The sequence below is a fragment of the Saccopteryx leptura genome, chromosome 2 (genome assembly GCF_036850995.1).
Source record: "Saccopteryx leptura isolate mSacLep1 chromosome 2, mSacLep1_pri_phased_curated, whole genome shotgun sequence".
Lineage (NCBI taxonomy): Eukaryota > Metazoa > Chordata > Mammalia > Chiroptera > Emballonuridae > Saccopteryx > Saccopteryx leptura.
Genome location: NC_089504.1, coordinates 115,075,448 through 115,101,463, shown reverse-complemented (window position 1 = coordinate 115,101,463; position 26,016 = coordinate 115,075,448). Strand labels below are relative to the sequence as shown.

The window sequence follows — 26,016 nt, the reverse complement described above, 5'->3', positions numbered from 1 at the left end:
CCTGAGGACTGCCTTCACCTATCAGCTACACCTCCCCCTGAGTTTGCCTTGTCTTCCTCCAGAGCCTTCCAAAAAAAATACTGTATAGTGGGCCCAGCCTGATTGCAAACCATAGCCCCTTCCACAGGCTGTGAGCTTGGTAGGCGGGGTAACCAGGGTCGTTAGTACAGGACTAGTGGGTTCCCTACTTGCAGTACAGGCACTAAGTGAGGGGAAAGTGCCCCCTACTCCAGAGCCATATCATTCAGTCTCCAACTCTAATTCCCTCTGGAGGAGCTTGCTGTAGGTTCTGGTTGGGTGTAGCCAGGTGTCCCCTCCGCAAGAGCAAGCTTAGCTGCCTTGGGCTCAGGGGGACAGATCAAGAGTCTCCTATTAGGGGTGATGTCGATCTATCCTGCAGGAGAGGGCTATGCACCTCATTCCATGTCCAGACAGTAGCCTCTGAGGGACTCATACTTTGAATGTCCCAGCTCTGAGCTGCTTTTGCACCCCTTTGGAACCAAACCCAGCAGGGTTGGGTATCTTGGACTTGGCAGAGTTAATCTAAACTGTCTCCCATTGTGGGTGACACAGGCTGAGCTTTCTGGGGAGATAGGAGTGCCCCCTTCCATGATGTAACCAACACCCAGCACCTAACTATCTGGTTCCCAGATAAAATCTTCCCCAGGAGACACAGTGCAAAAGTCCCAGTTCTGTGCGGCTCTCTAGTCCCCCTGTAAGACAGAATTCAGCAGGATGGGGCCGGGCAAGTCATTCAACAGGTGGGGAGAAGGGCTTTGGCTGTGCACTAGAGATGGGGTTGACTGGCCTTTTTTCCAAAGCCACACAGTTTAGTGAGTGTATGAGTCTTTTCAAGGGCCTCCCCAGAAAAAGGGGGCCCCAAAATTCACTGCTGGGTGCAGCCAGCAGACCCCTCTGCAAGATCTGAGCACAGCAGAGTGCTCTTGCCAGCAGTCAGAGAAAGGGCAGTGAACTCTCCAAGCTGGTGTTGTAACAGTAGGGGTGCTTTGTCCCAGGGATGGTGGCATCTAGGTCTCTCAGGTGGACTGAATCCCCACTGATTTTCACCACCAGATGCTATGTGGGCTTCTCTTCCTATCTCTGGTGCTCTGGATTGGGGATCTCTGTGTGGGGCTGAGACCGCACACTCCTGAAGGGAGGGAGTTTTATAGCCACAACATCCCTTTGGCTTCTCAGCCACTGCACATGGGTGTGGGGTCTAGCCCTTTCTGCATCTCTGTCCTTCTTACCAGTCTTTATGTGGCTTCTTCTGTGTATCCTTGGTTATAATATTTCAGTTCAGCTATCCTTCAGTTGGTTATTCAACTTGATTGCTCTATCATTTAGCTATAAATCTGGTTTGGGGCTAGGAGCAGGTGAGAGTAGCTTCTACCTACTCTGCAGCAATCTTGGAATCTCCTAATTCTTTTTTAGATATTTAATGTTTTTCAAGGAATTTGTTCATTTTATTTAAATTGTCAAGTTTATTTGTTTAAAGTTGTTCATAATATTTCTTTATTAGCTTTTTAATGCCTGTAGAATTTGTAATAGTTTTGCCTTTCAAATTCCTGATATTGTAATTTGTGTCTTCTATCTTTACTGATTTTCTTAAAGAAACAGCTTTTAGTTTTTTAAGTTTTCTCTGTTTTTCTTTATTGTTTCCTATTTCATTGATTTCTGCTCTGATCTTTATTATTATTTTTTATTTTGGATTTAATTTGCTCTTTTTTTCTAGTTTCTTAAAGCAGAAGCTGATGTCATTGATTTGAGAAATTTCATTTTTTTAGTATGTATCTGTTTAGTGTTATAAAGTTTTTTTTAAAAAAATCCTGGATATCAAGCCACCTGATTGAAATACAAATGTTTTCAGATCTCCTTGCAAAGAATTTAGCAAAAGATTGGGTTTTATTCAGCAATCAGTGAGCACCTATTCTGTGCTATATTCAGGACTAGAAGCTGGGATTAAAATAAAATCTTTAGAACTATTAGATTGGCTCTTTCATACCATGCGTCACCTGTGACATGGGCCAGGGAAGGCAGAGAGCCAGAGAAACTCATACCTAGAGCTGAGAGATCATCTCTACTAATTCCCATGCCCAGGGTAGTTCAGGGACTCATTTAAATGACATACCTTGTCAGTAATAAATGATTGTTGTATGGTTCTATTTTGAAGGATATGGAGGAGGGACCCAACCTGAAATACCTTTTTTCACTGACAGTCACCATGACTTAAACCCCACCATTAGAGGCTTATTCATTAAGGGCAGAGACCATGTTTTATTCATGTTTGCATTTCTCAGTGTTAGCTCAGAGCCTGCTACATGGTAATCAATGGATATGAATGAATTAATGAATTAATGAAAGATAAATGTTAATCCTGACCAGGCAGTGGCGCATTGGATAGAGTGTTGGACTCAGAGGACCCAGGTTTGAAACCTGAGGTTGCCTGCTTGAGCGTGGTATCATCTGGTTTGAGCAAGGCTCACCAGCTTGAGCCCAAGGTTGCTGGCTTGAGCAAGGGGTCACTTGGTCTGCTGAAGCCCCTCAATCAAGGCACATATGAGAAAGCAATCAATGAACAACTAAGGTGCCGCAATGAAGAATTGATGCTTCTCATCTCTCTCCCTCCCTATCTGTCCCTATCTGTCCCTCTTTCTGTCTTCTCTGTCTCTGTCACACACAAAAAATATAAATGTTAAAATGATGAGCTTGCCTCTGGGAGGTGACTTAAGTTATTATCAGTTGGGGGTGAGTAGACAGTGAAGAGCAGGCCCACATCGGGGACCTATGGTAAGAAGGCAGTGCAGTATAGCAAACATAGGAGGTCTCTAACTGTACCAGACCTTGGTCCGAGTTACTGAAGCTATTCAAAACTCAGTCTTCGTCCGTATGACAGGAATCCTAATTTTGCTTATCTTATGGAAGGATATCATGTTTCAATAGGATGAAGTAAGTTAGGGGCCCGACAAGACAAAACCCTCAAGGAATGGCAGGTACATATTAGGCTAGGGTTCTGGGAACAGCAGGTGGGAAGAGGTAGGGCTTATTAGATGGCCGACACCTTGCAGACAGCAGGAAGACCTCAGCTGTACTGCTTATACTGTGTATTTACAGAAGCTCAGGTATTACCACTGTCCTTACCCCAGAATCTTCCCGAAGCTCAGCATTGCACAAAGCTGTGTCAGGCAGTGCACATAAACCATACAGACACAGCCCTGCTCCCTGGGGACTTACATCCAAAGTGGTTCCCTCTGGGAAAGACAGAATGGACATGTTAAATCTGCCTTCATTCAGGTGACGGCAAGCTCACACCATGTAGGTGTGAAGATGAAGACCATTTCCTGATGAGAGGCTGGTCAAAGGCATCGGAGTGGGATTCCTTGTTCAGCCCGAGCGGGTGACAAGGGGAGCCTGCTCTGCCTTGTCCAGGCTCTGTTTCCCGGAGTCCCGTCCTGAGGCCGGCGGCAGTTCCCTATCTTCAGGCTCAGAGCTCTGGACAGATCTGGCAGATGGAAGGTGTTGACTGAAATAATGGATGACTCTGGAGTCATGGTGTAGCTGAGCCAGAGGCCCTGGCTCTAACAGGGAAACCCAGCTGGTGAAACAGAGATTTTCAGCCTTTATTGTGACTGTGGACCCAGGAGATATGATTGAGGACTTTACTTTCTCCAGTTTCCCATAAAATGCAGCATTCCAGTGCATATCTGTGTTTTTTAAGTTCAAATATTATCATAAATTTGAATATTTGGACCTAGTTTACTTCCCAAAAGTCTTCAGATGGAAAAAATCCAAAGATGTTGATATTTTCTTTTATCACATAAACCTAAGTTTTCATTAATAATATTTTGTTATTTTGAAATGGCAGGCTTCTGGACTGTCAGAGCGAGAAGGGTCCTTAAAGACAAACAGGCCCGGTCTTCTCATTACAGATGAGGAAACTGAGACCCAGACAGGTCACTTATTCAAGGTCTCTTAAGTAGCAGTGGAATCCAGGCTAGAAGCTGGTTTTGCATGCCTTCTTCCGTGACATCAATCACATCATTGCAGTGCACCCTCTGAGAAAACCCCTCCGGGGGCTTTAAGAACCTGAACAAGGTGTATAATCTGTGATTCTGTAGTGGCTGAAGGCAGCCTTGGGTGTCACCAAACCAGGCCCGGGAAGAAGCCCAGTGCAACAGGAAGCCCTCGAGGACAAGGTACACTTTCTCATTTGTCCCCACAGGTCTGTGGCAGAGGCTAAGAGCTCACCGAGAGCTTGTTGACTGTGAATGGTGTAGGAGAGAGTGCATCTGAGTGAAGGGAGTCCTCTCCACCTTGGCCATGCTGCGTCAGGACAGTGTGGGATTAATATCAACTACAAGTCAGATGACCTTGCATTTAAATCGCAAATTTGTACAAACATGCTGTGTGGCCTTGGTCAAGTCACTCAACCTCTCTGAACCTCAATAAAATGGAGATGATAATATCTGTTTCAGAGAGACAAGATGAATAAATGAGGAAATGTGTATAGAGACCATTGCCTGGTGCCTGCTACAAGTAAACAGTCAATGAACGGTCACTGGACTATCAGGGTGTTTTGTTTCTTGTTTAAATTGGGAGAGATTATTTTCAGGCTTCCTCTACCTACTTCCTTTCTATCTGCAAGTGTCTGTTTTCTTCCTCCCCCTCTTCTCTTTTCTCTTTGATGGGCCGGCTGATGTATTCATGATCATGGCACACATCCCTTGTCCTGAGCTCTGGCTAATTAAGAGGTGGTTGCTAAGAGATGTGGGGGTACTGTGGGGAGCAGTTCTGTGCTTCCCAATCGTCCCCTGTCATTCCTGCTCAGCCTCACTTTGTACCCACCACACCCACCCCTCTCTCATCTTCCATTCTCAGAGTCTGAAAAGATTGAAGGAATTAACAAACCTGGATGGCCACCCCTGACCAGAGAGGTGTCTCTAGACCCCAGAGGCCTGCCCGGGGACTGAAGGAGAGCGGGGCCTGCCAGGGTCCCCTGGACAACGCAGAGGGGAAGGAGAGCCAGGAGCTGGGACCGGCAGAGCTGGCCATGCTGAGGAAGGCACAGGAATTCTTCCAGACCTGCGATGTCGAAGGCAAGGGCTTCATCGCCAGGAGGGACATGCAGGTAAGAGGGGCCCAGCTGGGTCTGTCCAGCTAGACTGCCGAACAGGTTAGGACTTGCTCCATTGGAGGTGACATCTTTCACAGAAAAGATGCCCATCAGCTCTGCCCTGAAGGAGGCGTCAGTCCAAACTCTCCTGGTTTCCTTGTTGCTGGCCTTCAGCTCTTTGATGCTGCGTCTGAAGCTGTCACACTTGGGGGTTACTTCCCCTCTCTGACTCAGTAGCTCCCCAGGGTTGGGGAGAGGGTGATAGCAGCATATGGGACTTAAGTTAGAGATGGTGAAGAACTTCCTGAAACAATAGTGGAAAGGTACTAACTTGTTGCTTCACAACAAAGCTCTGAGCTCTGCCCAAGTCCTTTCTGCGAAGTGCCATGTATGTTGGGTGCAGCGCCTGAGAGGAAGCTCACCCTGAAACTCAACCACGTTTAACCCCCTGTGTAAGTGTCTCCAGAGAGAGGGTGCAGATCCTCAGTGCCCTCCACTGCCTGGCATGGGGCTCAGCAAACTCCGTGAAGGGCCAGAGAATAAATATCTAGGCTTTATAGCCATGCAGTCTCTATCCTGACTACTCAACTCTGCACTGTAGTGCGAGCCACCATAGGCATTTGGTCTTTTTTTTTTTTTTTTTGTATTTTTCCGAAGCTGGAAACGGGGAGAGACAGTCAGACAGACTCCCGCATGCGCCCGACTGGGATCCACCTGGCACGCCCACCAGGGGCGATGCTCTGCCCACCAGGGGGTGATGCTCTGCCCCTCCGGGGCGTCACTCTGCTGTGACCAGAGCCACTCTAGCGCCTGGGGGAGAGGCCAAGGAGCCATCCCCAGCGCCCGGGCCATCTTTGCTCCAATGGAGCCTTGGCTGCGGGAGGGGAAGAGAGAGACAGAGAGGAAGGAGGGGGGGGTGGAGAAGCAAATGGGCGCTTCTCCTATGTGCCCTGGCCGGGAATCGAACCCGGGTCCCCCGCACGCCAGGCTGATGCTCTACCGCTGAGCCAACCGGCCAGGGCCCACCATAGGCATTTGTAAATGAGTGACAGTGGCTTTGTTCCAGTAAAACTTTATGGACACTATTATTTTCATGCATCACCCAGTATTATTATTTTTTGATATTTTGTTCAATCACTTAAAAAGTAAAGGCCATTCTTAGCTCACTGGTCATACAGAAACGGGATAGGTCCAATTTCTGGTTTACCCACCCCTCATCTGGTGCCTTTCCACCTTTAGTGTCAGACGGTTCTCCTTAGTATCTCTTCTGCGTATTCAGGATTTCACCCTGATGTGAGTAAATAAAACACAGGCTCCACAAGAGCTCTGTGAAAGTATCTCTTTTCCACATCTTGTCACCACTTTCTCTGTCAAAGGCATTTTTGGAGGGAAACCTAGCTACACTATTAGGAGAAAGACCTACGATGGCCAGGTTTTCTTTTGTTAAGTCTAGGATTTCCGAGTACATGAAAGTTGGACAGTAAAATGTAGACCTCATTAGTATCAGTCTCACTGCTGCTCATGTGTGTGAGCTGCAAGGTGTGGAGGCCAAGAGTGAGCCGGGTCTTCCTCTCCCGGCAACACCCAGAGGATGGTGGATCTGGGCTGCCCCCAGCACCCTCCCACCATCCACACAAGTTGAGGGTAAAGGCCTGGGAAACAGGGCCAGCTAAGCCCACAAGTGAGCTCAGACCACCCTCGTTTTCAGCAGTAGATCCACCAATACATTTACATCACTGAAACTTATTCCCGAAGTATAACTTCACGTGGAAGGACAGATGTAGTGTAATTTGTGGAAACCAGTGACAAACTGCCTTCTGTGGACTTCAGTCACCAGTCTGTGGTCGTGGTGCTTGGTGGGCATAGCTTCACTGGCATCCTTAACTTTTGCTTATCCCCTGTAGGAAGAAAGAAAAGGGAATTCACATTTATTGAGGGTCATTTTGAGCCACACACATGGTGCAACTCATTGTATAGATCCCAATTAACCTTCACTGAAGCCCGCTCCTTAATGAAGGGAGTGAGAGGCGCAGGGAACCTGAGCTGCCCCGTGTAAACTGTTAAAGAAATCATTCGTATTGGACTTGGAACGAAGTCAGGAGCGAGTCCCAGAGACACCAGCGCAGCTGCATCCCTCCTCCGTCTTCCTCCTCAGTCCTGGCTCCTGACCCAGGCTGGGGGAAAGGGGACGGACACCCTGCCTAGCAGGTGCTTGTACACCCGTGGCCCTTATTTCCGACAGCTCCTTAGCTGTCTGGAATTTTTGTGTAACTGTGGACAATGAAGTATTTGAAGTTTTCCACTTTTTTCAGAATAAAAAAGTTCTATCAAGAGAGAGAACAAAGAGTGTCATGTAAGCACCCCCTCTCTCTCCACTGCTCTCACTAGTCTTGACTGGAGAGATTCAGGCTGGACAGAGATAGAGAAGAACAGGCACTCACAGAGTTGGCCCGAGGCTGTCTGTGTAAAGCCCACGCGCCCCTGGTTCTCCTGGGCAAAATCTACAGACATCTGCCTGTCGCCTGTTGCTCCCGCATGCGGCATCTTTGCAGGGTGGTCATCGCCCCTCTGGTCCTTGGACCTGGCCGCCACCACCTATCTCACCATCAGCTCCTAGCAGAGCCTTCCCTGCCTCCACACAGAACCCCTCCGTGTCACAAGGGGTCACTCCAGGCAGATGCGGTGGGGTTGGTGCAGCCCCCTAGAGAAGCAGAGGGCCCGAGAGGGCTGGGGTCCCCGAGCGAGGGCCAGTCCTGCCTCGCAGGGACGGAGGGATGTGAAAGGGCCGGGCTGGAGAGTGCGTGAAGGGACTCCTGCACCGGGGGGCGGGGCGGTTGTATGGAGGACAGGATGGAGGGGAGGTTCTCTCTGAAGAGATCTAGAGCCTTGGAAACCCTGTGTCTCTGATCTCTTAGAGGAGCAAAAGGTTTCTTACCTCCCAACACTGTCTGGAACCCCTCTGGCTTAGCCAGACCGTTAAGAGTCACATCGGAACTGGCAGACCAACCAAATCTGGGCCGCGCCTGTTCTTGCGGATGAAGTCATATTGGAACTCAGTGTGCTCGCTCATCGACAAACCGTCCACAACAGCTTTCTCCCTCCGACGGCAGAGTCGAGCAGTTTGTGACAAAGGCCCAAGGGCCTGCAAAGCCTGTAGTATACTGTCCGAGCCTCTAGGGAAAATGTTAGCTGACTGCTGACTTAGGTTAATAAGAAGACTTATAAAGATTTTTTTTTTTTTTTTTTTTTGTAAATTGACCTGAGTTTTAATCCTGGATCTGCAACTTACTAGAAACGTGAGTTAGGCTGTCTCGTCACATGCTCTGTCCCTAGTTCCTCCCTGTGAATTATTACAGCACCTCCCAGTGTTAAAATAAATGACCAGGTGCAGGAGGAGCACTCTGCCCTGAAACTGGGGCCTGGAAACCCCTCCACACACACCCTTGTGTGTTTTTGGTGCAGGGTGGGTAGGGGGACTTGTACCTGTGTCTTACCCAGACCTTAGTGTCCTCCACACTGTGATTTTTAAAAATTGTGGTAATCTGCACCTAACATAAAAACTACAATTTTGACAAATTTTAGGTGTACAGTTCAGTGGAATTCACGATGTCCACTTCCTTGTGCGGCCATCAGCACCACCCACCTCCAGAGCCCTTTCCCCTTGCAGAATAGAAACCCTGTCCACATTAAACACTAACTCCCACTCCCCCTCTCCCCAGTTCCTGGTAACCACCATTCTACCTTCTGTCTATGAACTTTACTACCGCAGCACCTCATATAAGTGGAATGACGTAGTATTTGCCCTTTTGTCACTGCCTAGTTTACTTAGTAGAATGTCTTCAAGGTTCATCCATATTGTAGCATGTGTCAGAATGTCCTTTCTTTTTAAGGCTGAATAATCTCTTGTTTTCTATACATACCTTATTCTGTTTATCCATTTACCGGTCAGTAGACACTTGGGCTGCTTCACACCTTTTAGTATGAATAATAGTGCTGTGAACATGGGTGTGTAAATATTCTTCAAGTTCCTGCTCTCAGTTATTTTGGGTATATAACCCAGAAATGGAATTACTGGGTCATACAGTAATTCTATACAGGTACTTGATTTTTTGAGGAGCTGCCATACTGTTTTCCACAGTGGCCTCACCATCTGTCATGATTAAGTGCGGTGACCTGTCCGTCTTCAGAGATAAACAAAGGGCCGTTCTGAAGAAGGCACCTTCCTTTTGTACCTTGCTCGTGCTGCTCTTTCTTGTGTCCTGTCTACATGAGTGAGGGCAGTCTGCCTCTTATAGGACATTCTGGCTATATCCGCAGACATTTTTGATCAAAACAACTGGAGAGGAAGGTGCTACTGGCACATACTAGGTAACGTTTAGGGATGTTGCTAAATATCCTATAATGCACAGGACAGCTCCCCCCCCCCCCCATCCAACAGAGAATTCCCCATTCCAAGATGCCAGTAGTGCAGAGGTTGAGAAACCCTAGTCTACACCAAGTAACCAGCCAGAACCAAGTGCGTCAAACCAAAAGCAGAAGAAAGGTCAATCCTGCCTCCCAAACCTCACATTCTCACCCTGAAGACATTTGGTTCTGGAAGCTCAGCTCCCCCACAAGGAAGAGAGTGGCTGGTGCAGGGACAGGAGCCTGAGTCGGATGCTATGAAAACCCCCAGAGGAGGGCGGCTTTCATTCTGGCTGTAACGCTGGAGCTCTTCTGGTTTTCTGTTTAGAGAGTGTTCCCTTAGACGTGTTTAAAGCAGTACAAACGTTGGCTTTAGCTGCAGAAGGCATGTTACTGACCAGGAAGGTACAGGGGTCTGGCTGGAGTGCTGCAGAAGATCGCTTTCTCCGTGGCTCTGTGGGCCTGGGCCCGGGTGCTGCAGATGATAGCTTTCTCCGTGGCTCTGCGGGCCTGGGCCCGGGTGCTGCAGATGATAGCTTTCTCCGTGGCTCTGCGGGCCTGGGCCCGGGTGCTGCAGATGATAGCTTTCTCCGTGGCTCTGCGGGCCTGGGCCCGGGTGCTGCAGAAGATCGCTTTCTCCGTGGCTCTGTGGGCCTGGGCCCTGGGTGCTGCTGCTGCAGGGCCGCATGCCAGGCCCGGTTCCCCAGACCTTGCCCGGGACCTGCCAGAATGCTGGGCTAGAGCCGGGGCCCACGCTCCACACATAGGAGTTCAGGGTCCCCTGGGGCCACTCTTAGTAACTCACTTATTTATTCAACAAATATCCAAATACTCATGTTTGCCAGCGCTGGGCTAGATCCTGGGGACACAAGAGTGAGGAAAAATGAATGGGGTTTGTTCTCAGAGCTCCCAGTCCACTGAAGGAGCAGACATTCATCAATGAGTCATATCCTAAAACAGACGGAGATAAGACTGAAGAATGAGAGAAATGGGGTCTGGGGGCCCCGTGTATCTGGCCTAACTACGGGGCCACAGAGGGTTGCTGAGGAAGTGAGGCCGGAGCTGAGAGTGAAGCAGAAATTCAGAGTTAACTTGAAGTGGGGGAGGGAGGCCAGCGTAGACAGGTCACGGAATCCTGAAGAGCTGGTGGGGCTGTGGCCACGGGCACAGAGTGAGCTGACGTCGTTTCGTGCCTCTCCTCTGCCCTGCCTGCCTGTCCAGGCGGTGGGAGTCAAACAGGCTCTCTGCAAGGCCGGTGCATTGTAGTGCTGGCCAAACAGATGTCAGCGGCAGGTGGGCAGGTGGGCAGGTGGGCAGGTGAGGGATGGTAAGCAGATAGGGAGGTAGACAATGATTGCATCGGAGGGCCTTTGGACAAGAGCAGGAGCCCTGAGTGGGGTGCTGGGCCTCGCTCACAGCGCTGATTTCCGCTGTGACTTTAGGCAGATCTTGGGGCCCCACAGGTTATTTGCATGACGGAGTGAATAATCTTGTCCCTGGACAACATGCTAGGTGCCCAGGGGACAGGACCAGAATTAGGTGATTTTACATGGCTCTGCAGGCCCTGAGAGGAAAGGTAAATAAGAGATAATTATAGTTATTAAGACTAAAGGACTTTCCAAGTAGGGTCAATAAAGAGGGGTTACAGAACCTGGCAAGGTGCGGCTCGCGGACGAGGCTAAAGAAGCACTCGGCTCAATTTGCCAGGATGTGAGGAGTAGGACTCACTTGGAGGATGTAACACTCGTCCCCATCTTCACTGACAACAGGAAGAGGAAACTGGTTTGATATGCAGACAGAGGGTGGGATTAGATGACGGGAAGGATTTGTGGTGGGAGATGTTGTTAGATTCAGGAATAGTGCCTGTGGTGGGGTGTGACATAGCTTTTCCTGGCCCACCCTCACAAGAGAAAAGGTACCACATATGGGTGGTTTGGGTGAAAGCCAAGGTGAGGATCCCACCGATCTCTGCTGTTTCCTTCCGGCCCATGTCTCGCTCCGCCCAGTGTGAGATGTCACACTTCACATCAGGTCCAGCAGTCCTAGGCTGAGGGTCAGGAGGGACAAAGGGTAGTTCCCAAGAAGGACTGGTATTGGCGTGGAGCAGGAGCTTGGGTCTTCACCCCACCACCACCATGCTACCCTTTACTTCAGTGGAGCTAATAAATTTTCTGCTTGCAAAATTGTCTCTTCTCTCCCCATTCTCTTCCTGTGGCTTGGAGACAGCTGTTTTCTGGATTGTTCGTAAGCCAAAGATTTTGCTATATGCTAAGCAGATGCACTTCTAGAATTTTTGTATATACCCATACTCCCCTTCCTTAAAAAAAAAAAAAAAGAAAAAAAGCTCATTTATGCTTAATTCAGTTCTTCTAGATCAGCGGTTCTCAACCTGTGGGTCGCGACCCCAGTGGGGGTCACGACCCACAGATTGAGAACCGCTGTTCTAGATAACATTACATTATTCTGTCTCCCCACTTTGTAGTGCATATAGTCTCTCTTAATGCACATACCTGCCAGATTCAACTGTACGACTTATAGCTAGCAGATTACCATAGGACCGAGCCAGTTATTCTCACACGTCATGTTATGTATGGGCTCTCACACCTGCCGGCTTTTTTTTTTTTTTTGTCCAGATGAGTGTATACTTCCTTCCTGTAGCCCTGTGTTCATTGTCTTCAGCTGCCAGTCACTTTGACACTAGCAGGCAATTCTGTGCAGCTGTTCTTTGGGTGACTGGAAGGGGGGAGGGGGAAGGTCAGCCGGGATAGATAACAAACTCCTTGGGAGTCCTCATTTGGAGACTTAGATTACTAGCAAGAGGACACTAGTTTCAATCATGCACATTAGCCTTGGCTTGGGGCCACTGCACCAGCGGCTCAGCCAGGTTGCTCCTCGTCCTCTCTGTTCGGTCCCTGCCCTTCCATCCTGGTGTGACCCTAGTCAGCCTGGGACTGAGGCCAGTGTTGATTTATGACCTCCGTATACACCGTCTTTCCAAGTTCCCTTTAAAACCCAAATACTCTCTGGGAATTGATACCTTAAGCCGGTGGCAGTTAACATCTCATCAGGACCTAGCTGAGAGCCGGTGGGGAGCAGGAGTGGGGCCCAGATCGGTGTGATGAGCGCAGGCACTGAGAGGGAGTAAGGACCCTGCTCGGAGCTGAAGGACCAACATGTGTGTCCAGAGAACTTACAAATGCGGGGCTGGAGCCTTGGGACGTGAGTGGCCTTTATCAGGAGAGGTTCTGAGAGTGTGACCCACACTCCATAGCTGTGTCTCAATGGGGGGGGGGGAGCGTGGCAGAGAAAGGGGGCTTGGGCAGAGTGGAAAGAACAGCACAGAACCTGGCTCTGCCGCTCACTCACAGGGTGGCCTAGGTGGGTCAGGATCCCCCCCCCCTCTCTCTCTGTCCCTCTCTCTCTCTCTGTCCCTCTCTCTCTCTGTCCCTCTCTCTCTCTCTCTCTCTGCCAGGCACTGTGCCATACTCATTTGACTTGACAGCACCATGGTGTGTGGGTGTCACCCACAGCAGGATTCGGTCCTGCAGCTTCAGGTACAGTCCATCCACTACAGTTGTGAGACGTTCCAGCTTTAGAGTCAGACCTGAACTTGACACCCGGCAATGTCATTTATTGGCTAGGCAGCCTTGGGACAGGTGCTTTCATTTCACGCCTCATCTACAGAATGGAGATAATAGTGCCCACCTCCAAAGATTGTCATGAGAGTTCAATGCAAATATATATTTGTAAATATAAAAGAGATAGAAATATATTGATAAATAAATATATATATATGTGTGTGTGTATTTATAGATTGATGTATATCTTACTTAGCAAATTGCCTAGCACATTGGTAGGCGCCTGGTAAATAGTCAACATGCTAATATTCAAAGGGGGAGAAGGATGGTAGGGGTCTTCAGAAGCTTGCTGCTGGTTTTCATAGGACAGGGCCAACCCTAGCCTTGTTTCAGCAGGAGGCCCCAGGCAGCCCTCCATGGTCATCAGAGTGTTAACCAGTGTGGTCTGGGTTGTTTTCAGAGGCTCCACAAAGAGTTGCCACTCAGCCTGGAGGAGCTGGAAGATGTGTTTGATGCCCTGGACGCTGACGGCAATGGCTTTCTGACTCCAGAGGAGTTCACCACTGGCTTTAGTAAGTTCTGAAGGGCACTGAGGTCCCGTGAGTGGGTCCACTTAAGTCTACATAATGGGCACCCCTGCCCCACCAGAGCTGAGGGGACTGTGAGTACAAGCTTCCTCCCCTCCTGAAGTTTTCAGGCTCTGGATTTGGGGGCCTCTCTTCACATGTCCTCCTTGGCTGCTCACACCACTGCTCTCTCATGCTCACCACACTGTCGCTGCCAAGTTCCCGCCACCCAGGACTGGCAAGAGGAATACAGGGAAGCTCTGGCAGAAGGCCTGGCATGAAAGGGGGAGCTGAGATGAAATGTCCAGCCTCTCCTTTCTGCCTTGATACTGGAGGACAGCAAAGTGGGCTAACTTACAAGGCTCACTCCAACCCGAGCCTGGCTCTGTCATCCAGGTTGAGGGGTTGCCAGCTATCAGAGGAATTTCTAGAAGGTTTAAATAGACCAGTCATCTGGAGATGGGCGACCCATGAAGAAGACAAAAACCCACCTATGCCATCAAATTAGACTGACCTGATATTGATTGCGGCAGTTACTGATTGGATAAATCAACAGGCAAGTTTGACCACACATCTGACTCATATACAAAGTTCCCTGCGAAGCATTTGCTGCCTTTCCTGACCTCCAGCAGCTTGTAATCGACTTAGGAAGACAGACAGATTGCTGTATTGATAGCCCATATGAGAATGGAAAAAGTGCACCCAAAGCTATAGAGTAGCAACTGTGAATGTAAAGTACAGCGGTGCTGGTGGTAGGGATGACTCGATGAGAACTCGGAGCCCAGGCAGTCAGGTCGCTGGGATGCGGTGGAGAGAGAGGTCTTGTTTGGAGAGGAAATCAATGAAGAGATGCGTTCTAAGCCACACTGTAAAGGATTAAGAACCACCAAAGTGCAGGAGTGCCTGTCATGCAGGCTGCCTCTCCCAGGTTCTAGCATCTCTGGCAGAATCTCTTGGAAGTAGGAAAGACACACAACCCAGAACACGGTACCCAAGGATCTTTGCTGTAGAAAGGGTTTCCCTTTCTCTTCTCTCAGATGAACCTCAAGTGACCCCTGGCACCTGAGACAGTGAAGGTCTTCCTGGGTGAGTATTGCCTATATCAGACGCTGTGCCATGTGTCCCCAGGTCACTTCTTCTTCAGCCAGAACCAGCCAAGTGAGGATGAAGCAGGTGGACAGGTGGCCCGGCTCCAGGAGGAGAAGGTGTATCAGTCCAGAGCGGAAGAGGATCTGGGTGACATGGATGAAGATGAGGAAGCCCAGTTCCAGATGCTGATGGACAGACTTGGAGCCCAAGACGTTCTGGAAGAGTAAGTGATGACAGCGATTTGGGGGATGGGGCCCAGTCTCGGAGCCTCCTCTTACCTGCCCCGTTCCACCACTGATGTTCGGTGAGCCCCAGCTCCGTGCTGCCGGCTCCAGGACTTGCTCCATCAGCCAGCCCTTTGCAGTGACCTGTCTGTGTGTAATGGTCTAGGGGCTCTGTCTCTGCATTTCCCACTTTTTTTCATGGGTGTCATCTCCCTACTCGTGCACTCTCCTCGTTTTCTGCCGTTCGTTGTCAGTGCAGTCCGTGGCTCAGTGAGGCGCATTCACGCATGAGGAGGTCAGTGCCGGGCTGAGGGGTTTTCAAGCACATCAGCATTGTTGCCTCCACTGGAGCCGCCCCCCGGGTCTCTGGGGTCGCAGTGCCTCCCAGCCACCCCTCCGTGGAGTGCTCCTGGCAAAGGCACCCTTCGTGGAAGTGTCTGTGCGTTGATCTGAGCCAACCAAACCTGTCAGGAAGCCAAGGCAGGAAATTAACCAATTCTTACCAACCTGCCACTTGCATAATCAGTAGCTCAGCTGAAAATTTTAGATGGTTGGAACTTCAAACAAAACGTACTACCCTATTTGTCTCTTGTTGCCAAAAGTGTTTTAGAATAAAGAGATGCATAAATCTGAGCCTTGACATTTAAAATGGAATGAAATGAAATGACATAAAATAAAATAAGATATAAATAAAAATAAAATAAAAAATGGATGGTATCGCTAATGGAAACCAGACAGTGGCCTGGAAAACACGGACTCCATTCTGCTCCCTCTTCTGGTGGCTGTTGCCTTCTCATTTTAGAGTCTCTAGTTCTTGGGTTGGGTGTGTGTTTCATGGGGGATGGGAACAGCCTGACGATTGGAGCTGATGTGTCCTGAGCCTGGGAAGAGGGACTCTGGTGAAAGATGATAAAGAGGGGACAGGAAAGAAGGAGCCTGGGACAACGTGCAGGCCAAGAAAGATGTCTGCTGCTCTGTGCAAATGATTTGATAGACTGTGTCAGAGTTGAGAAAGCTGGGGGAAGCCTGTGCCAGGCAAGAAAGGGACAGGCAGAGGCCTAGGAGAGAGAGAGCCCTGTGGGAGGCTCGGGCCAGGAAGTGAATCAACGCAGTGGCAGCAGCAGCAGCCCTGCTGGGCCTAGAGGGGCTGCGGCAGGTGCAGATCTGAGGCTGGAGTCAGGCAGGCGCATGCGCTGGGGATGCAGGGTGCAGATCTGAGGCTGGAGTCAGGCAGGCGCATGCGCTGGGGATGCAGGGATGTGGGAGCTCATTAGTCAGATACCTGACTCACCTTCTCCAAGCACAAGAAGCCAGAGCACAGTGACCACTGCCGGTGACCCCATGAAGCCTGCTCCTGAAGGAGGGAAAGGGAGAGGGCAGTGCAGGCGAGCCATGGGACTGTAATGAGAGAGGTGCCTCGCTACCCACCCCTCCGCCCCCATCACTTCCGTAACAGCCGCCTTCCTGGCAGGGCTCTCAGAACAGAGTCCCCCAGATGTTATTCTGGGGACTTATATCAAAGGCAGAGCTGAGTCCACATGAGATATCCTGGAGAAGAGGAGGCTCTAGGAAAAGTTTCAAGAGTGCTCTACAAAAATTGATATGCAGAAGGTGGTGAAAAGCAATTTCCATCCTCACTGAAGTTGAACAAGAAGGAAGTGGGCTTACATTGCAGCGTGAGGGTCAGGACCACAGGACTCCAGGACAGGAAATAGAGGAGGCTGTGAAGACTTTAAGATTTCCTCACCAAGATGGTTTGTGTGCTGTCCGGGAAGTAGGGAGACGGACAGATTGGCCTCCCAGAATTTCTTCTAGCTTCGTACACCTGAGTCTTTCCAGGAGAAGTACCCTGGTGCTAGACTGGACATCTGCACTCCTAACTTTGTAAGTGGTCTGATTCACTGATGATTTTGCTGCTTATGGACCTGGATTTTTATTTTTTTTATTTTTTTATCAAGGGTTGAAATACTTTCTCCAGAAATCTTGGGGAGGTGACATGGTCATGACTAAGTGGTTCAAAGCGCTTTGGAAGAGGGTCAGGTGGGTCTGCAAATCTCACCGGAGGCTTTAGCCGAGTTGTTGGCTCTGCCAGGCTCCATTAGGAACTTGGCAGATGTGAAGAGACAGATCTAGGCTAGCAAGACGGATCTTGATTTTTATAATACATTTACTTCATGAGGGGAGCAACCTGTCACAGTGACAGGAGGCCACTGTGGTATCCCCCAGAAACCTCTTAAATCTGAAACGTTTGTGCCATCTCCAGTGTGCCTATATAATAAAGTGGATAGCCACCACGTGTTCTGTGTGGGGAAAATGGAACTCATGGGGAACAAGGAGGCTCCTTTCTCCTCTCCCCTTCAGTTGTTTCCTGGATGCCCTCATGTCATCCAGTTCTAGGCTAGGTTTTCAACAGATAATAAATGCTTGTTAGGTGAACAGATGAGTAGGTTGGTGGAAGGATGGATGGATGGACGGATGGATGGATGGATGATGTATGAATGGATGGATGGATGGATGGATGGATGGATGGATGGATGGATGATGGATGGATGGATGGATGATGGATGGATGGATGATGGATGGAAGGTCTAGATGAGTTGGTGGATGTTTGGATGAGATGGAGTGAGAGAAAGAGGAAGAACAGTTGGATAGATGATGTGATAACTAATGAGAGGTAGGTCTCCTTCTCAGTTGGCCTCTTCTCAGAATAATATCTATGTTCCAGGCACATTGCAGACATGGCATTATCAAATATCAATTCTGAGGAAAGTTTCTCAAATATGGTGCTTATTATACATACAAGCACAAAAAATTTTATTCTTTATCCTGAGGGTTTCTTGTCATAGCTACACATCACAACATAGTGGTTTTATAATTTGCTGGGGTGCAAATTAGATTGCACTCTGGGTTTGGGGGATCATGGGCTGTCAATTACTGAGATACTCCAGAGAGGAGAGTAGTGTCCATGATATACGCCACCTTCCTATTCTTCCCTGCGGATCAGCATACCCCTAGGTGTCTCTGTGGTTGTGTGTGCTCACACGTACATGCCAGTGTGCCTGTTTGGAGGGATGGGGGCGGTTCCTGGCCCTGTCCCTCTATGTCTTTGTCTCTCTGTCTGCTCTGTCCCTCCCGACTTTGTCTTCCCACATGTGTGCACACATCTTTCAGGCTTGCTGCTTCCCTTCCTTCCACCTGTCAGTCATTCCTGGTGCCCAGTGGGGTGTTGCCTATTCTCTTCCATTTCCCACAGTGACAACTGCCTTCTGCCATCCATCAGATGGTACATCTTTCCTTCTCAGCTGTGAGGACTTTCCTTCCTAGGGTGACAAGCTCTCTCAAGTAGTTCCACAGGAGTTTGTCCTCACATGCCCTCGACTCCCACCCTCCTTTCGTCTTCTGGGCATCCCAGATGTGCCAGCACGTGGCTGTACGTGCTCAGCACCACCAACCCATCGAGAAAGATGGAGGTGCAGAGGCAGCCAGGCGAGGCAGGTAAGGAGGCCAACACGGGGCCACCACCGCCCTGAGCTTGCCTCCTGGCTTCATCATTTACTGGCTAAGTGGTCTGAGACACCTCACTTCACCTCTCCTCTCCTCATCTGCCTCCTCATCTGTAGACGGGAGATGGCAGCACTGCCTCTGAGGTTGCCGGGAGCTAGAATGAGCTAACATGCACACAGCAAGCACGCGATAAATGTTCGCCACTGTCATCGTTATGCCTGTCCACTTCACGTCTGGGGACTTCTGTGTTCCTTTAAAGCCTCATTTCCATCGTCCTCCATTAATGTCCCCTTTCCCCTTGCAGTGAAAGTGATGTCAAGGAACTCTGGCTGCAGCTGAAGAAGGATGAGCCTCATTTACTGTCCAACTTCGAGGATTTCTTGGCCAGAATTTTCTCCCAGCTCCAAGAAGCCCACGAAGAAAAGAATGAACTGGAATGTGCCCTAAAGAAGTAGGTACCTTCATCTGCTCTCTGTGCACCTGTGTGGGAAACAGGAATGTGAAGGGTACCTTGTCTTATATTCTGTTACTCCAGAGTGGGGGACCAGCCCTATAGTTATTATAACATGTGTATGTGTATACACATATGTATATGTTTAAGCCCTTGTTCACACTTATTAGGCCCTCCCCATATGCTAGGCATATTCTAAATACTTTATATACACTAGCTCATTTGGATTTATTATTATCCACATTACAGATGAGGCAATAAAGGGACTGAAAGGTTAAGTAACAAGCTCCAGAGTACACACCTTGTAAGTGGCAGAGCCAGGTTTCAGAGGGAGACAGCCTGGCACCCAAGACCAGTGGGAAAACCACTCCACCTGCCTCTAGACAGAAGGCTCCAGCACACTGGACCTACCCTCCCAACTCTGGACTGGCCGGTGGGTCACTGACTTTCCCCCTCCTGATCACTCTCTGCCATTGTGGTCTCATACCTCTCCAGCTACCCTCGTTGCCCCCGGGCCTCTCCAGATAACTAGTGATTTCTAGGTTCCCTCTCCCGCCTGGAGGAGGCCGGACCAGGCCAGGTGAACGCCGACATGTGAAGAGGCTGCTTAGGAATCTAATGGGAGTCAGCCAGGCACCTCTGGGCCACAGGTGCAGGACAGGCCTGGTGATGCCCATTCGCCTGTGGGAAGGGAGAGAGTGTGCATGGGAACTCTGTTCAGTGATTTTGTGTGCTGGGAAACATGGTGTCACTAAGGATGATACATAATCTTTAACATGCAGCCACAACGCAGGGCTGGGTTTGGGATGAGCTGGGAAGCAGGCCGAGCTGGTCCTGTCCGTCCTCAGCTCCGCACTCTCACCCGCCTGGAGATGGGCTCATAATGCCATAGGAATCCTCAGCAATCCCAACCCAGACCACACACCCCTCTATGCAGGTGCTTCTCCATCAAGCTTCCTGGTTCCCAGCGCCGCCTCCAGGGGGCGATGTTTCGAGTCTGTGTGGGCATGGCCTGGATGACAGCAAGCAAGCCCCTAATTTAAAAAGAGATCTCCATGTGTTTTCCTGTGTAGGTCAGCTATCCACACATTACCTCAAGCCCCTTTGCTGCCTTCCCCACATTAACTGTAAAGATAACTTGTGGAGGTCCACGAGGTACACACAGGTCTGAGAAACAATACCTTTAGGACCCTGAGTTATGAGGAAGTTGTGACCACGTAGTGCTGGAGAAAACACAGTTTGGCTGGAGCAGTGTTACCAGCCTTCTGGGGAGAGGACCCCTGTGCCTCGGAGAAAGGAGGAGTTGAGCATCCACTTCCATTGTAGTCTTTAGCTGATAAATCCGTGAGCCCGACAGATCTGAGTTAGAATATTGGCTCTGCCACTTACTTGCTGTGTGACTTAGGCCAGGTTACTTAACCTCTCTGAGTCTCAGCTTCCTTATCTGTAAAATTGGCATGATAATAGTATCCATCTCAGAGTTCTGAGGATCAAATGTGATAACATATGTAAACATTTAGGACAGTGCAGGTCCATAAGTATTTGATGAATGTTAAAATAAGACTGCTTATTGTTTTAAATGTTTGAGGGTCTTAGAGGATTTGCTGGATTGAGGTGGAAAGTTTAGGCCTTCATACAATCAGAAAGAAAATGTAAGAATACCTTTCCCCTTCCAGGCAGCCTGGCATAGAACCTTGCTGCTCAAAGTGGGGTTCATGCACCCAGCAGCATCGGCATCACCCGGAAATTTCTTAGGAATGCAGAATTCCAGGCCTTGCCCCAAACCTACAGAATCTGCACTTTAACATGTCCAGGTGCCTCGTGTGTGGGAATCGGGAGCTCTGGGGTGGAGTCACGTGTAGCTCTCCAACCAGCTAGCTCTGTGACCTTGCTCAAGTCTCTGGGCTTGGTTTTCCCACCTGTAAAGTGAGGGGGCTGGATTAGTTTCTGACCCTCACCGCACCTCTGTTCCTCTCTGACCACAGTGCTGATCACCCCAAGAGCTACAGCAAAAGTCAGGCAGTACTCTCCAGAGAGGAGGGTGCTCCTGTTCTCTGAGGGGGTGAGGGTGATTGCAGTCTGAATGGGAGGCAGTGAGCCAGCCCTGGCCTGGAATCCCACCTGCAGGACGCTGCTCTGCTGGCCCACACTCCTGCAGAGAGAGACCAGTGCTCTGACTCGCTGCAGGGCCTCTTAGCCCTCATATCCATCTTAAAGGGCCTTTATTAGTGCCTTTGCTCTAATTTAGTGATTGCATAAAATTTTTTTAGGTGAATGTCAAGGTCAGTCTTGGCTGCATGTGCAAAACTAGCTCAGCCAAAGGTTCTAGTCCTCAGTGCCCACTGTTGACATCCCTGCCAGCTATACCCACCCTGGGATCAGTGGAGGAAGGCCCACTCCTTGCTCGGAGCTCTGGTGGGGTTGAGGATTCATTGAGCTCTCGGGCCAGTCCCATTCCAGGGGTGTGTTCTGGGTGCAGAACCAGAGAACTTCAGGCTGCAGTGAGCAGAGCACTACAACAGGCAAGGAGAAACCCGAGTTCTTGCCTAGGCATTGCCACTGACCAGCTACGTGAGCGTAGGCAGCTTGCTTTACCTCCGTGCGCATTAGTTTCCTTATTGGTGTTGAATGAAGATGGGATTGGTATTCTTCAAACTTTTTGTGGTTGTGACTCACCACTAGAAGAAAGGCACTTGACTTTGAAACTTCCATACACCTAAACGTGTGTTTAACTGAAACAAAAGTTTCATGAAATAGTGCTCACACTTATTATATGTAACATAATAATTCCATTAGAGTCTCTTTTATTCTCTTCTCTTCAAGACAAGAAAAATAAAGTTGGTCACATCCTACTTCTGGGTTATGTCTGGACAAGATAATATATAATCGCTGTGATAATCCAGAAGTCAAACAGAAAACCAGAATCCCCAAGAGCATACAGAACATTTAAATGGGATTCTTTACACATGACTCAGACTGAAGGGAAGTGATTCTGGGGCATCTTCTAGGAAATGAGCTTGGAAGTTTGGGCTTGTTTGTGGGAGGGCCGTGTCTGGGTGTTGGTGAAGGCAGAGAAAGGAAGCACTAGGAAATGGCCTTATTCAGCCTGGAGCTGGGGAGTCCTGAGAAGTGTCAGTGCATCTCCCAGGCCCCTCACAGCTCGCTTTTCAGTGCAGGGAGTAACATTTCAGTTCCACCTGGGAAATGGACACCTGTCCCGGAGATGGTGATGGGCGCTCCAGTCATTACCATTCAGGGCTACGAACCACGTACACGATCCACACATTTCTAGTAGCCCATGTGTAATGAGCACATATCCATGCCAGGCTCTGAGTAAGCAAACAGAACACAGAGTCCCTATCTTTGAAGTTTATGATCACACTGATGAGACAGGGCTTATACCGTAAAAATTCTGCCACAAAGCTGGCCAGAAAATTCCCATGCTGTTGAAACACAAGACAGCATTGCCATTGGCAGCAGCCGCCTCTGCTTATCCCTGCTTTTCCAAACCACACACCTTGTTTCTTTCTCCCACTGGGCCCAGAGGAGATGGGCTGGCCTTGAGGGAAATCTGGCCTTAACCAGGTCAAGCAGAACACGGACTTCCTGCCCCAGCTCCCCAGGCTGGGCCACACCCCTCAGGGGTACAGTTCTGCTGTGGTGAGTGAAACAGGTTTCCCAGCTTCCTCTTCTGGTTCATCTCCAGGTTCTGGGAGGCAGGAGGATGCAACTACATTGAGTGCTGGGGGAAAGCTCTTGAAAGCTGACGTCAGGAGACCCAACCTCTGAGGCATTGTCAGAAACACCCTGAGCCTTCCTTACCTCACTGCCATGCATTCTTTTAATCTGCCTATTGGGAAGAGGGGAAGAGGCAAGTCTGGGAGCATTCGATCTCCTAGGCCCTTGTCCTTCGAGGCAGAGGTTGAGGAAATCTCAGATTTCAGTTGGAAGCCTGGGTACAATGTTTGACACTATTTCATGTCCACTGGGAAGTAGCCACAGTCTTATGGGGTGAGGTGGGGGACAAGGTCAAACGCAGGAACCTAAAGCCCAGTTCCTCTACTTCTCTCCAAGGAAGCGGGTTAGGTTGCCTCCTCGCCACTCTGCTGTGTCCACTGTGCAGAGGCACGGAGAACTTTGCGTTTACCACGAGGGATATAGTTTAGACCAAGGAGGAACTTCTAGCCATTAGAATTAGGAATTTCTTTGCTATGGATGCATCCTCCCCATTTACCTTTCCTTGGAAGAGTGAATTGAACTCTCTGGACATGGAATGATGCTGTCTGGAGACAGGAGCAGATCTGGGCCTTTCACCAGAGTCTCTAGGGCATGCCAAGTTCATGCCCCTGGAGTGCCCAGTTCACTTGGTCTAGGGTGGGGATGCCAAGTCTGTATTTACAAAATATTCTGAGGCATTCTGACTTTGGAGGTTGGATAATTGGCCTGGTTGGGTTTCTTACCAAAATTTAAACCCCAAGCTAGGGGTAAGGATGAATTGGCTGTGTCTGGAGAGTGCTTTGGGCTTTGGGGAGTGTGGAGCAGCTGTGCTAGGCTTGCTTGCTGGTTTACCGGCTGCAAGCCCTCTGCCTGATTAGTGCATGAGCGCATGGCAGAGCCACGTGTGTGTGGCCTGTGTGAGGCTATGGGTAGGTACTTATGCTCAGGGGGATGGTGGATGTGCGGATTGCATGCCTGCCACTGAGAGGGGCCACTTACTGTTTCCTTGCTGGAGAAGGGGTTTTCCCCCGCCTGGCTGCTCGTTCACCATTGCGAGATTCTATTAAACAGTAAAGGCCCAACGCTTTCCGGCTCCGCAGTTTCTCTACCGTCTGCCCGAATCCAATCTGGACCTGCCTGGCCTCAGCCACCGGCATTACAGGGAGAAAAAAAAGGGATTTCTAGATCAAAGTCCGGCCACAGGCTATGCTCTGCCTGCCCTGGTTGCAGCGCCATGGCCTGAGAATGTCACTGAGGCCTCCTAACCCTCATCCTAGTAAATCACAGTTGGCCTTGGCAGCGTAGACATGCCCCATGCCCTCATTGGAATCAGTTTCTACACAGTCTTTCCTTATCCAAGTGAGTCAGCCCTCAGGCCGTTTCTTGGAAATGCACAGGCCCTCAACTTGCAGCCCCTGCCTAGTCACTCTCCAGGCCCCTTCTGTCTAGAGTTACTTCCCTGGGCTCTGGGACCGTGCCCAGGCCAGGAGAGAATGTGTCTTGGAGCCTGGCAGGCAGCCCAACTCTAATACCCGGTAGCCCGACACCAGCCTGAGAATTGCTGTTCTGTGACATGGAGCTTCAGGGGCCTGAGGGTCTCTGGGGGAGCAGGGTCCTGGTTCCCTTGGCCTTGCCTCCAGGTGGGGCAAACAAAGCATCATCTACGGTACATACATGGCAGGTGGCCCTGATGTACGACCTGTGGAGGGCCTTCGCGGCATGGGTCTTGAATGCTAGCTTGCACCAGAATGACCAGCAAATCTTGATTAAAAGGTAGATTCCTAGGTCCCTCCCCCAGAGAGTCTAAATAAGTGTCTGGGGGAGGGGCCCAGGAAGGTGCATCTTAGCACGCACACTCAGTGGTCCTGATGCGGGCAGGCCACAGATCACACTTTGAGAGACGCTGCTGCAGCTCATCCTTCTAGAATATACTTAGCCTGCAAAAGGTACACCCAGGGTACCCTTCTGGTCTGTAATTTTACTCTTGCTCAGAGAGTAAAGGTAAGCTCTCAGTGAGGGCTCGAGGTGATAAAGCTCTGGCTTAATCAGGTTCCTGTGTTTTATTGGTGTGTTACTATCTGAGGCACAGCACGCTGTGAACATCGCCCTGAGAGCGAGGGGAAAGGTGAGGACCATTTGTGCTCTGCGTGCTCCGTGGGCAGCATTTGTAAACCTAACTAATGAAGAATGGTTTGCTTTATAGGATGGGATAAAGCTGCAAAGTTGGTTTATACAAGACAGCAGAATCTAATTAGACAGAAACCATCCATCTTGAAAATTCAATTGGCGATTTCACAGCCTTACAGAATTTTCTACACATTCTTGTTTTCCTTTTATTAAGCTGTGCTCTAATCGTGTGTGCATGTGTGCGCATGAGAGAGAGAGAGAATTAGAGAGTCCAAGAGAGACTGTTTTCAGGCAAACAAAAAACCTTAAATAAGAATTTTCAGTACAGAGTTTTTCCTCTTGCTGTCCAGAGACTGCAGCTGCCTGGAGCAGGTGTCAGGGGACAGTGGCAAGCCCGAGTCTCTCACCATCTCATCTCACCCACTAGAGCTGGCTGAGGCTGAACTGGCTTCCGTTTTGCTCTCTGACAAATAGCAGACTAATCAAGACTTTTCCAGTCCAGAGTCTTCACTCTGGGATCAGCGCATGTGGGGCAGGGGGTGGGGGGGACGTGGAAAAGGGAGTCAGGCCTTGGCCGTGACCGTGGCCCTCCCCAGCCCTGGAGTGCAGGCCGTCGGTCCCGTTCCTTGCTCGTTTCTGCTCATTCCACAATTGACAAGCTCCAGATGGAGTGTGGATCGTAGACAATCCTAAATGCAAATGTAGTGAGTTGTCAGTTCTAACACTGAGTGTGCTTGGAAAGACAGTCTGCTGTTGTGGATGGAACATGGGGCTGGGATTTGGGGCCTGGGTTCTCCCCCTACTCTGGCCAGCGAGTCTGGGTGCCCACAGGCTGCTCACTTCACTGCTTGACCCTCATTTCCTTCCCATGTGAAACAAATGAGGTAGAATACATGAGCTTTTTAAGCTCACAGTCGATGATGGGGAGGAGATGGGTCCTTCCTCCTTTGCATCTACTTTTCACCAGACTTTGGTAGCGAGGAGACATTGATCAATCGGGCCATTGCCTGCATGTGTAGAAGCACGTGAAGCAAGGATGTTGACTCTCCATGGCTGGTGGCCATTTCTGAAGCGCTGCCTTAAGGTCAAGTGTCTGAAATGTATTGAAAACGTAGAGAAATGTCATATGTTCGGTCCACGGTCAAGACTACACCTTCATTTAGGGAAGAGAGAAGGTCCTCTTCTCCTGGAATGATTTCAGCACATCCCTGCCTAGAACCTAGAAAGTAAACCGTACAACTTT

General features: G+C 49.7%; 1 protein-coding gene across 3 annotated transcripts in view; it reads left to right on the top strand.

Moving 5' to 3' along the window:
* The window catches only part of CRACR2A (calcium release activated channel regulator 2A), a 147,121-nt gene that overhangs the window by 60,840 nt on the left and 60,265 nt on the right, over positions 1-26,016 (top strand). For all 3 annotated transcript variants that reach the window (XM_066368601.1, XM_066368603.1, XM_066368602.1), the window contains 4 exons: positions 4,879-5,128; positions 13,556-13,667; positions 14,790-14,973; positions 18,783-18,929. In XM_066368601.1, the coding sequence (XP_066224698.1) occupies positions 4,913-5,128; positions 13,556-13,667; positions 14,790-14,973; positions 18,783-18,929 (659 nt within the window). In that variant the 5' untranslated portion in view covers positions 4,879-4,912. The remainder of the gene's footprint in view (positions 1-4,878; positions 5,129-13,555; positions 13,668-14,789; positions 14,974-18,782; positions 18,930-26,016) is intronic.